Source organism: Guillardia theta (genome assembly GCF_000315625.1).
Source record: "Guillardia theta CCMP2712 unplaced genomic scaffold GUITHscaffold_147, whole genome shotgun sequence".
Classification (NCBI taxonomy): Eukaryota; class Cryptophyceae; order Pyrenomonadales; family Geminigeraceae; genus Guillardia; species Guillardia theta.
The window spans coordinates 132,230-143,989 of record NW_005434527.1 but is presented as its reverse complement, the minus strand read 5'-3'; the positions used below and the strand labels follow the sequence as shown (position 1 = coordinate 143,989).

At 53.0% G+C, this 11,760-nt stretch overlaps 4 protein-coding genes across 4 annotated transcripts; 2 read left to right on the top strand and 2 right to left on the bottom strand.

The window, feature by feature from the left end:
• Positions 1–5: 5 nt before the first annotated feature.
• GUITHDRAFT_80613 (hypothetical protein) lies at positions 6–164 on the bottom strand (the record flags this gene model as incomplete). The annotated part of the gene is made up of 1 exon (XM_005821312.1): positions 6–164. A coding segment is annotated over one exon (159 nt), but the record flags the coding sequence as incomplete, so codon positions are not given.
• A 2,769-nt stretch (positions 165–2,933) lies between these two features.
• Positions 2,934–5,079, top strand: GUITHDRAFT_160248 (hypothetical protein; the record flags this gene model as incomplete). Its single annotated transcript, XM_005821311.1, has 3 exons — positions 2,934–3,135; positions 3,247–3,599; positions 3,710–5,079. 3 exons carry the CDS (start codon positions 2,934–2,936, stop codon positions 5,009–5,011), a joined length of 1,857 nt encoding a protein of 618 aa, XP_005821368.1. The 3' UTR covers positions 5,012–5,079.
• A 795-nt stretch (positions 5,080–5,874) lies between these two features.
• On the bottom strand, positions 5,875–8,026 carry GUITHDRAFT_166237 (hypothetical protein; the record flags this gene model as incomplete). The annotated part of the gene is made up of 13 exons (XM_005821310.1): positions 5,875–6,070; positions 6,328–6,444; positions 6,555–6,611; positions 6,657–6,764; positions 6,827–6,982; positions 7,160–7,248; positions 7,297–7,342; positions 7,390–7,464; positions 7,518–7,543; positions 7,594–7,651; positions 7,702–7,739; positions 7,783–7,855; positions 7,909–8,026. Coding segments are annotated over 13 exons (1,157 nt in total), but the record flags the coding sequence as incomplete, so codon positions are not given.
• Positions 8,027–10,149: 2,123 nt separating this feature from the next.
• On the top strand, positions 10,150–11,748 carry GUITHDRAFT_80611 (hypothetical protein; the record flags this gene model as incomplete). The annotated part of the gene is made up of 7 exons (XM_005821309.1): positions 10,150–10,855; positions 10,905–10,984; positions 11,028–11,144; positions 11,192–11,327; positions 11,421–11,506; positions 11,550–11,609; positions 11,653–11,748. The coding sequence occupies 7 exons, from the start codon at positions 10,150–10,152 to the stop codon at positions 11,746–11,748; spliced, it is 1,281 nt and encodes a 426-aa protein (XP_005821366.1).
• Positions 11,749–11,760: the final 12 nt, after the last annotated feature.

The window sequence follows — 11,760 nt, the reverse complement described above, 5'->3', positions numbered from 1 at the left end:
CGCTGGAGGCGGCGGAGCTTCCTGAAGGGCCAGCGCATGACGCCTCGAGCGCGGCAGATTTTCTTGAGGGAGGTGAGGCAGATACCGAGCTCCTGTGCAACCTGCTTCTCTGGGAGGTGGAAGTAGTGGCTGAGCTGGTCGAGGGTGATATTGCTCTGAGACATCGAGGTAGGAAGGGAGGAATTCTGCTGTTTATCTGAATCGGGGAAGTCTAAGTGAGCACAGGAGGTGGGAGAAAGATCGGAGAAGGGGGGATCAGGACGCGAGGGGGGTGGGAATGGAGTGACGACAGAATTTTGAATTGTTTCTTGGTCGTCTGGGTCCCGTCAAAGATGTTGGAGGATGAGGAGGAGGAGGAAGAGGAGGAGGAGGAGGAGGAGGAGGAGCGACAAGAGGGGAGGGCAGAAGTGTACAAGTTGAAGGCGAGCACGGGCAAACGGATTCGAGCGACCAGTCGGAGGGATTCAAGAAAGTCATATAATCAGTACTTGTAAACCCCTTGACGGACCCATGGAAAACCTATGATATGTACGGGTGGGTCCACCTTGGAGGGTATTTTTAGATCGCTTTTAGCCGGCGGCGATTGGAATGAAAAGCCGCGTGCATATACAGGAGGTAGGGTAGTACACGCCTGTGACAGGGGTAATGATTGTGTGTATTTGCCTTTGAAATGGTGATTGGGGGTAGGGTATGTCATAAAACATGTGGTAGGGTAGTCCCATTATGCCGATTGGAAGGAAGAGTCATTTCTGAAAAGGTGTGGTTTAAGGCCTTTTGTGCTATTTTTAAAGATTTGACTCCCCAGGTATGAAGAGACTCGGAATGCACGAGGGGGGGGGGGGGGGGCTGTATGATGCGACATGAACAAGAGATGGAGAAGAAGGAACTCTAAACCTCGGCACAAAGTATAGCTGAAGTAGAACTCTACTTGAACCGTACGCTTGGCCGTGAGTCCAAGAGTGTATTGTACTGACCTGGGAAAGAGTTGTAGTCGGAGATGACGGGGAGCACACAACTGAAATGATGCTCACAGTGATCAAGAAAGTTTAAGGCTTTCTTTATTTGAAATCATTGGCAGAACTTGCAATCAGAGCTCGCCCTGAGATCTTGGAGAAAGATGACAACTAAGATTCATTGTTTCACATGTAAAAAACTTAACTTTGTGCAAAAAGCAGCAGTTTCAAAAAGATTGGCCAGCATTACATGATCCAGAACTTGGAAAACATAAATTGTTTATTTGTCACATTGGATTCCAACGGGGCGGGTACCATGACCCTTGAAGCCCCGGTTGAGAGTCAAGTTGGAAAGTCTTGTCTCTACATATTGTCTATGACGGCACCATACACCGCACGGCTGTGTAGCAATGATGGTGTCACACTGACACTGCCCCCATCATACTAGTTGTTTATTAGAAGTTTCAAGTCTGCCTCAGAGAATGTTCTCTAAGACAATGATAGATTTTCACTCGAACATGGTCCAGAGTCAAAAACTTTGGTGGCAATGCAGATGGACCTCAAGCCCCATCATGCTTGTTTCAGGAAACATCGCAATGCAAATTCAAACAAGAACATCTCTCTACTTGCCATGTATGATAATAAGAAATGCCGACGTTATTTCCATGCAATATGTGCGGGAAGTTCAGATAAACCCAATACATGCGAGCCAGAGCCCTCTTGCTCGCATCACGGTGTCTTTTCCAGCTTCGCCTTCGCTACCTCCACCTCCCTCGCTGATATCAGCTTCTCTACCTCCACCTCCCCCGCTGATATCAGCTTCTCGTCCCCGCTTGCACGCGCCTGTTCAACGGTTCCATCTCCAGCACACTGTTTGAAGGTTTACCGTACCGCCGCACCTGCCCCTCCTTGTACTACCGTATTCGCAAACTTGCCAAGAGGGTTGGGAAAGTGTGCCGCGTATCCGGGCCCGGCCGACGCCTTCAAGGCCCGGGAGTTTGGTTGAGTCAAAGGGAACTATCAATCCTTGCAGGCAAAACAAACTTTCAAACCGTCCGACTGGCATCTCTCCTACGGCAGCCTGATTCGGGGCTCTCTACCTCCGAGTGCGCTTGATCGGACGCCGGCATTCGCTGCACCGTGACTGTCACACTCACTCTCAGTCACAGCCCGGCCCGGCGCGCTCCACTTTTCCGGGCCCCGGCCCCGGGCCCCGGTCCGGCGCCGGGGTGCGCCTTTATATGATCACATGCCGTCGGTGTAACCCTGGTCCATGGCTAGTTAATTGGGGGGTAGGGGTCCTCTTAATGGCCTCTATGCCTGCAGGGGCGACTGAAGAGATTGGAGTTGTCCCTTCGAAGATCAGGAGTACCCCTCTAAGATAGGGACTTTGAAGGGGTACTATTCCTATAAGTGGGTACCTGGAAGTACCCTACTATCCCTCATCTCAAATTAGATTCAGGATCAAAAGGAGGTGGGGGTACAAGTTTGCAGGGGTATCGATTGGCTGGGGGTGAGGGTATGTAAGTACGGGTCAATCGGAGGGAATTACATGGGGTACATGAGTAGCATCAGAGAGAATGGGGGATGGGGTGGTCTCCAGTGAGGCGGACTTGCAGAGGTTGAGGGAACGATCACACGTGCGGTCTGCAGCATGTGGGTAGGGGTCATCACCCCCGATGGTATTTTGTCCCCGATATATTTTGTACTGTCATCTCAAATTTGTACTGATAAATTGTAAACATCATACAATTAGTTTTAGTAGAATATTTTATTCAGTACCATAGCTATTTATCTCAGGTACAATCTCATTAGGTTTAAGACCCCACCCTTTCACTCAATTCGTGTCGTCCACCCGCTTCCCTTGGAGGTAGGTATCGCAATTCCCGCGCACAGGCCAGGCGGCGGCAGGAGGAGAGGGTTCAGTACCAGCGCACACTAGTCTCTTGCTCGAACCTCCTGAGGAAGCAGATCGAAACCATGGGCAAAGAAGAACCGAAGAAGAGCGCAAAGCAGAAGCGCCAGGAGAAGCAGGAGAAGAAGAAGGCTGGCAAGGAGGACAAAGAGAACGAAGGGGATGCTGGAGCTGAAGATGCTGCCGCTGCCTTGAAGAACTTGAGCACTTCGACTGTCTCCAAGTCCGTCGCAAACAAAGAAGCTGCTGCTGCCAGAAATGTTACTGGTACGTGCTGTCGAGGCTATGTATTAGCTTGGGGTGCTGTGTGTTTGCTCGTGTGTGTGTAGGAGGCGACGGCTTGTCGCAGCTCAAGGCTGACACAAAGTGGTTGAACAGGAGAGCTTGGATCGAACCCTCTCTCAAGGGATTTGAAGATCATCTCCTTCTCTCTACAGCTGTACGGCAAGCGCTTGATCGAGGACACCACTCTGGAGCTCTCGTACGGAAACCGCTATGGTCTCATCGGTTCAAACGGGTCCGGGAAGTCTACTTTCCTGACTGCCCTGGCCTCTAGAGAGCTTCCGATCCCCGACCACATTGATATTTACCACCTCGAGGAAGAAGCTGAGCCCAGCGAGAGAACTGCTGTGGAGGCTGTGGTGGACGTTGTCAGAGAGAAGGTGGAGAAGTTGGAGAAACTCGCTGAGATGGTTCTTGAGAGCCACGGGCCTGAAGCAGAGATCCTCCAGGTAACTCCTCGCGCTCCCTCTTCCCCTCGCCTCTTGCCCCCGCCTCTTGCCCCCGCCCCCGCCCTTTCCCTTTCCCTTTCCCTTTCCCTTACCCTTACCCTTGTGCACAGGACATCTACGAGCGCATCGATCGTATGGATCCGTCTACCTTTGAAGTCCGCGCGACCGAGATTCTCATTGGTTTGGGTTTCTCGCACGCTTTCCTCCAGAAGAAAACTCGAGATCTGTCCGGAGGATGGCGTATGCGAGTGTCACTTGGCCGTGCTCTGCTATTGCAGCCTGTGCTTCTTCTCCTGGACGAGCCCACGAACCATTTGGATATGGAGTCCTGCTGCTGGTTGGAGAGCTACTTGGCAAAGTATCCTGGAATTCTTGTTCTTGTCTCTCACTCGGAAGATTTCTTGAATGGAGTTTGCTCCCACATCATTCACTTGACGTCTAAGAGAAAGTTCGTCTACTACGGAGGAAACTACGATTCTTTTGTCAAGACAAAGAGGGAGAATGATGTCAATCAGATGAAGCGCTATGAGAAGGAGCAGGCGGACATCAAGCACTTGAAAGAATTCATCGCATCCTGTGGTACATATGCCAATTTGGTGAAGCAGGCTCAGTCGAAGCAGAAGATTATTGACAAGATGATGGAGGCTGGACTCACCGAGAAACCTGAGAATGATCGCAGCATCAAGTTTCATTTCCCTGACTGCGGATCGATCCCTCCTCCCGTCCTCGCGATCAACGATGTCTCCTTTGCGTACAGTGGCAAAGAAGAGGACATGCTCTACAAGCACCTGGAGCTCTCTGTGGATCTCGACTCTCGCATCGCTCTCATCGGTCCCAACGGAGCAGGAAAGAGTACGCTGCTGAAGCTGATGTACGGGGAGCTGAGCCCCACCAGGGGAGACGTGAAGAAACATTCGCATCTTAAGATCGCCAAGTTCCATCAGCACTCGGTGGATCAGCTGGACGAGGACATGACGCCTCTGGAGTACATGAACTCTCAGTTCCCTGAGAAGAACCTGGAGCTCGAGGCATGGAGAAGTCGCGTCGGGAGGTTCGGAGTCTCCGGTGAGATGCAGACAGCGAAGATCAAGTACATGTCGGACGGACAGAAGTCTCGCCTCGTCTTCGCCTATATCGCCGAGTGCAATCCGCACATCCTCTTCCTTGATGAGCCAACCAACCATCTTGACATGGAGTCGATCGACTCGCTGGCGGACGCGATCAACGAGTTCGCGGGAGGCATGGTGCTGGTGTCGCACGATTTCAGGTTGATCGGCAAGGTGGCTAAGGAGGTTTGGTTGTGCGAGAACAAGAAGGTTGAGGTGTGGAAGGGAGACATCCTCGAGTATAAGAAGAAATTGACCAAGGATATGGAGAGGAAGGTTAAGGCTGGGCTCACCACCCCGCAGTGAGGAGCTGGTCTTGACGGTTACTAACCGCCTGTTATTGGTTAGAGTGTAATGAAGTACATTGACTCGTGGAGATGCTCTCTTCAGTTGTCCTTGTCTCCTCCCACTCTCATCGTGTTGCCGTTTGCTCAGTCCAAATCTCATCGAGCACACTTGTTAACCTTGAGTTATCTGCTCATGGCTTTTAACCACCATGTTGAACATCGTCGAGCCACTCTTCTTCTGTCTTGCCTGCTCCACATCAACACAGCAATGAACCAGTTGGTACCACCTGCTTGAGAAACTTCCTCTGCTCCCTCCGCATGAAATCTTCTTGCGACTGCTCCAATGAATCGTGACATCAGCAACGCCAAAACCATGCCCGTCATCTTTCAACACTTCTCGACATCGTTCTATCTGCTCCTCGTGGCGATGAAGCAGCAGCAGCAGCAGCAGCAGCAGCAGGTGAAGGTGGGGGCGGCAGCAGCAGCAGCAGGTGAAGGTGGGGGCGGCGGCGGCAGCAGCAGCAGCAGGTGAAGGTGGGGGCGGCGGCGGCAGCAGCAGGTGAAGGTGGGGGCGGCGGCGGCAGCAGCAGCAGGTGAAGGTGGGGGCGGCGGCGGCAGCAGCAGCAGCAGCAGGTGAAGGTGGGGGCGGCGGCAGCAGCAGCAGCAGCAGCAGGTGAAGGTGGGGCGGCGAGCAGCAGCAGCAGGTGAAGGTGGGGCGGCGGCGGCAGCAGCAGCAGCAGCAGGTGAAGGTGGGGGCAGCAGCAGCAGCAGCAGCAGCAGCAGGTGAAGGTGGGGGCGGCAGCAGCGTAATTCAAGATGTTTTCACCTTCCACATTAAGACCTTGGCGTACTCGATCCTCTTGACATAAGACGATTTCCGCTTTATCCTCTCCTCCTCCCTCTCTGTTGGCGCTGATGAGACCTCAGAGTATCTGCGGAGGAGGAGTGAGCGAGGCGGAGAGGCGGAGAAGTGTCTTGCTTGTTGGCAGACTTGAGAGCTTCGATGTCTCCATCTGTCAAAACCTCTGCAATGATCTTCCCGTTGGGCCTCCTCGGGAAGTCTAACGCATGCCCAAATCTGAGAGCAGTTGACAAGGCAGGACAGAAGGGAGAGAAGGGAGAGGGGAGGGGAGGGGAGGGGAAGGAAGGAAAGATAGGGAAGGGGTACACGAAGGGAAAGGAGGGAGGGAAGGGAAGGGAACGAAGATAGGAAAGGGGGAAACAGGCAGGGAGGGGAGGGAGAGAGGGGTAGAAAAGGAAGAGAGGAATGGGGAAGAGGAAGAGAAAGAAGAGGAGGGGAGGATGGAGGAGAAACAGGATCAGCGAGTGACTCACTTGTCGATGGCCCATGGTCTATGACTGACATTCTTGGTGAACGTCAAGTTGACGAGGCCACGAGTGGGGCAGATGACGACTTGAGTGAAGAAGATTGCATCGATGAATCGCGAAGATCTGCAGGAGACAAGGAGTTCACAAGGAGGAGAGATCGCACTGGTGGTGACAAAGTTGAGTCGATCCAAGGTAAGATGCGCATTGCAGAAAGAATTCGTGAACGATTTCACCTCGAGTTTGTTCCTGGACAGATGTCCTTCTCTGTCAAGCCCTCAGACCGCAGCCCCCTGCTTCATCGCTCACGCGACACCTTACGAGCAACTCACACCTACCGATGGACTGTCTCCAGCATCGCGGTAATGTTTCTCCGCTCCAGTGCCGGCCGCATGTCAGCCAACATGCGGGCATCGAAGACGCGCATCTTTTCGTCCAGCTCCAATCTGAGATGCGGGCGTGAGTGACGGGAGAACGTGACATCGCCATGTGATGACGTCACAACAACCTTGACATCCATCCAGGCACTTGTCCGAAGAGCACGTCAGGCTCTGCCATGAACTCGCCTTGACACATCTCAGCTTCTTGTTGCTCCCACACACAATCACCATGCTGATTCTTTGCGCTGTGACCCGAGAAGCTCTTGAGGTAATGCGATTGGCGACTGGAGAGTCAAAGGAGAGGTCACGAAGAGCAGAGGCAAGGAGCAAGAACTGACTATGCTCGCAACATGGCTGTGTAGCAATGACTGTCCCTCTCTTTCTCCCCGTGCACGATTCGAACTCTGCCTCACGGGGTGAGTTTGCAGAGACTTCAAAGAGAGACGGTGCAGGCATCTCACGGATCAAAGATCATGTGCTTCGGTAGCCCTGACGAATCCTCCGGCGCCATCTTTGCAATTCGCTCGTGCCACTGATCAACCCAGGCGTCCTTTGAAGACGGTCAGGTCGACGGGAAAAGGTTCGCGTCCAGGCGCACGTGCTCCTCTACTGAGATCTTCCTGATCGGTCCGTTTCCAGGACATCTGACTCGCCACGTCATCCAATGCTGCAAGTGAGACTAGGCAACCACCTGTATCTCGCCAGCTCTGCGTGAGTGAACATTCCGACGGACTCATCAATATACGACACATTGTCTGGCCCCATCCTGTCTTGCCGACATCTCCCGTCAATAATATCGCGACAGTTTTCACAACTCACGTCATGTATCGCTGATACAGCGAATACTGGCGTTGGTCCATGTCAGACGCACCCAACAAAGGATCCCATGTCATACAAACGGCGTTGACTTCACGTAAGTCTCGTCGTCGATGTCCCCTAAGATCTGAAGCCCCCTGCCAAGAGCATCCTTTACATCACCTCACTGTAATTCAACATCGGTCACCCAAAACGTGAATCCTCTCCACAGTCTCTGTAGAGCTCCTGGTCGGGGGATCAGGATTGACCTCGGATCACTATCACTCGCCTCAAGTTCCGCCCCCAGCTGCCATGGCGGTCTGTTCAGCGGCCATCTTCTCAGCATCTTCGATCGGTCTCTCCTATGGGTTGACTATCAGCGGATGGATGTGTCAGGCTACACTTCGATCATTACAGGACGTGAAGAAGTTCCGACAAGCTCATCGGGGGTTTCGTGCTTGCTCCCTCGTCGCGCTCCAACATGCTCAACTCGACGAGCGTGATCGTCATCACCACCAGCCATGTCCTCATCTAGCAGAGTGCGAGGGTCAGATCTCTACTTGTTAGAACGGGAATAGATGCCAGTAACAACATGGCTGCGGCTTTGCGAGATTCGTGAGGAGCAGAAAGAATGATGATGAAGAGCAGCAGGAGCAGGAGCAGAAGCAGAAGCAGAAGCAGAAGCAGAAGCAGAAGCAGAAGCAGAAGCAGAAGCAGAAGCAGAAGCAGCAGCAGAAGCAGAAGCAGGAGCAGGAGCAGGAGCAGGAGCAGGAGCAGGAGCAGGAGCAGGAGCAGGAGCAGGAGCAGGAGCAGGAGCAGGGAGGGCTAGCGGAAGGAGGGGACTGGGGCGATGCAACCCTAGAGTCGGCCATGGGCTTCATTGCGAGCATAGCAGAAACTTTAGTTCTACTTGACTTGCATAGTTTCAAACTTTCTCAACCCTCAGACTTCAAAACTTTCAAACTTTCAAACTTCCACAAACTTCTTCAAAAAACTTCGCCAATCGGTTTGAACTCTCAACGCTGCACGCGTGAGGATGACGGTGGGGTAGGGTACCTCTTGAGATTATTTGGACCGGTATATTACACTACTCTTTAGTGGGGAAATATGTGGTGGGTAGTGTTGAACTATTATCTTAGGGGGTCAGTGAAGGGGGGTGGTTTGATGACATAAAGACCGTGGTCATAGGAACACTGTAGGAATCCCGACTACCCCCACCTATACAAATCAATTGAAAATTACCTCTAAAGGACGGGTATACAATAAGGCTCTTGGACTACCCCTGGTCTTCCTTATAAAATTCAGTCCAATCCACCTCATGTTGGACCATATATCCTTTTAATACCCCCTACCCCCTCTAGATCTATTTGAATACCCCACCCTCACATCATGGATGGGTTGACCACCCCTGGTTATCCCAGCCCTGTTCAAGGTACTTGAAAGTAGACCCCCTCACCCCCATTCCTGACCCGACCAGTACACCCCTACCCCCTCTACGTCCCCTCATCCACCAGTCGCAAGGGGTGGGTAGTAATGAAAACAAGAGGCCGTTGGGTGGGGTCATGTCCAGGGTTAGACTAACACGGGGGGGTTGTACATCCCGTATAAATGAGGGGGTGATAAAGGTGAAAAGTACGGGTTAGCGATGAGGTGATGGGATTCGATGGGGAGGGGGTGGGAAAATGATGAAGAGGATGGGGTGGGGGTGATGGAAGTAGGTGGAAGGTGGCGGAACATGCTGAAGGGAGGAAAGGAGTGAGAGGAGGGGAGGAGGAGGAGGAGGAGAACAAACAGTAACGACAACCAAGACTGTTGCCTTAACGTCTCTTCCCTGAGAATTTCTTGCCAAGTAACATCTCGCACGCTTGCGGTTCATTCGAAATCTTGAGGCAGATTTTGGTGAAATTTGCAAACTGACCTGAGGAGACGCTGCAGGGAGAAGAGAACATCGGCGGTCACTGCCTTGGTTTGCATGAACTTGATGATAGGGAAAGTGTTGGGCTGTTGATTTGCTGATAGTTTTGCTCGGATTGTGAGCACAATCTGCAAGAATGGCCAGTATGATGGCAAATCTCACCAAGAAGGCTTTGTTCATGGCTGCGGCCAAAGGTGCGGTCAAAACACCTGCAAGGAACATTGTTAGCAGCCATGTAGAAGGGTTGACTACCAAACACATGTGGTTTGCGGCGGATCATGGGAAATCTGAACTCAGGCGAACTCAGCCGTTGGTGTGGGAGTTTCAGGTGACGTTTCTACAACGGAGGGGGATGCATATTCTTTCGGGGAAACGAGCAAGGTATGGGGGTCAGGGAGGTCGAGCTCATTATATTCATCGGTCAGCAGTTGTTGAGGTCCCAACAAACGCGCTGATCAGATTCTACTTGTTTTGGAAGTCAAAATTTGGTCGAGTTTGTGTGGGTTGTACGACGTTTGCTATTGGCATGACGGGACTTGGGCTGACAATCAAGAGGATGCAAGGAAGACATGCAAGCCTACCTTGGCTGGTTAGCAAGGAGAACTCGGTCGCCGAGCTCACTGTGCCAGTTCTGGACAACACGGGGATGAGTAGCAATCAATTATGGTGAGAACCTGTCTTGCGAGAAGGTTGTGTGAATGATGGTTTTGCAGGGTTGAACGAGAGATCAGCGTCAACTTGATGGTGCAGAGGATTTTTCGACACATCTTCATCTTCTTTCCTCTCGCTGTTTCTTACCTCCCTTTCCGTCTCCTGGGAGGTTCAGCCCTCGACTTGTGGTGGCGGTGGGCCATCGCAGAGCTGGAGAGGAGCGGCCCGGCGTTTGTCAAGCTCGGTCAGTGGGCGGCAACTCGCACGGATATTTTCCCGCAGGATCTCTGCAGCAGACTCTCCATCCTGCATTCGAACGCGCAGACGCATGACATCGAGAGCTCGCTGGACGACCTGCTCCTCTTGATGCGAAACTCGGGATATCAGCTCCTGTCGCTGGACAAGACGCCGATCGGCTCAGGCTGCATTGCGCAGGTACATCGGGCAGTGATCATGAAGGACGACGAGCCCATGAAAGTAGCGATCAAGATCATCCACCCCGAAGTTCCTTCGACGTCGTACGCTGACATTCACCTGATGCTGAGCCTGGCCACTTTGGTGGAGAAACTGCCGCGGCTGCGCTGGTTGTCTCTGAGAGAAAGCGTTGAGGAATTCGCAGGTCTGATGCAGAACCAGATAGACCTGAGGGTTGAGGCCAACAACCTCGAAATGTTCTCTCAGAATTTCAAATCGTGGGAGGAGGTGAAATTCCCTCTGCCAATCCGGCCCTTGGTATCGGAGAACATCCTAGTGGAGACTCTTCAGGACGGAATTCCTCTGGCCGAGCTGATCTCAGGTGAACTCGGCTGCCTGCCGTGCGACGTGCGACTGATGCTTGCGAGCAGGGAACCTGTCGGACCAGACTGACATCAGGAGGAAAGTCGCAGACATCGGCATGAGGGCGTTTCTTGCCATGTGCTTCAAGGTGAGAGGACATGAGTGTACGCAGTGTCTGACTGCTCGAACAGCACAACTTCATTCACGGGGATCTACATCCTGGCAACGTCCTCGTATCGTTCGGAGAGGACAACAACGGGCCCATCAGAGTGAGTTTCCTCGATGCCGGCATCACCTCCCAGCTGTCGGTGAGCTATGAGACGTGCCAAGGGAGCACAAGGTGACTTGGTTTCAGGATCGAGACAAGAAGAACTTCGTTGCACTGTTCGGAGCTGTCGTGCAGCGAGACGGTCGACTGGCTGCTCAGCTCATGCTGGAGAACGCGAGGGATCACGCATGTGACAACGTCGAGGCCTTCTGCGACGGGATGGGTAGGAACCGCCCTATGCTCTGATCTCGTCCGCTGCTCCTCTTGCCTCCTCCTCTTGCGCTCTCAGTGTCGCTCCTTGTGACTCTTCTCGCAGAGCGGCTCGTCAATGACGCGCTAGGAAGAGGTCTGGTGCTCGGCAAGTTCCGTGCTGGGCAGATTCTGGCTCAGGCCTTCACTCTTGTACGTTTTCACTGCCGCGTGCTCATCGCTCATCCTCTGTCAGGCTTGTCTGCATCGCGTGAAGATCGAGAGCAACTTCGCTGCCGTCTGCCTGGCTGTCATGGTGCCCCTTCCTCGTCCTCCTCTCATGTTTGACTTGCTCGCAGGTCCTCGATGGGGTCGGAAGGGAGTTGGATCCTTCGCTCGATTTGCTGCAAATGGCAGCGCCGATCGTTCTACGGCAGCTCATCGACCGCAGATGAGCGGGAGGGGGA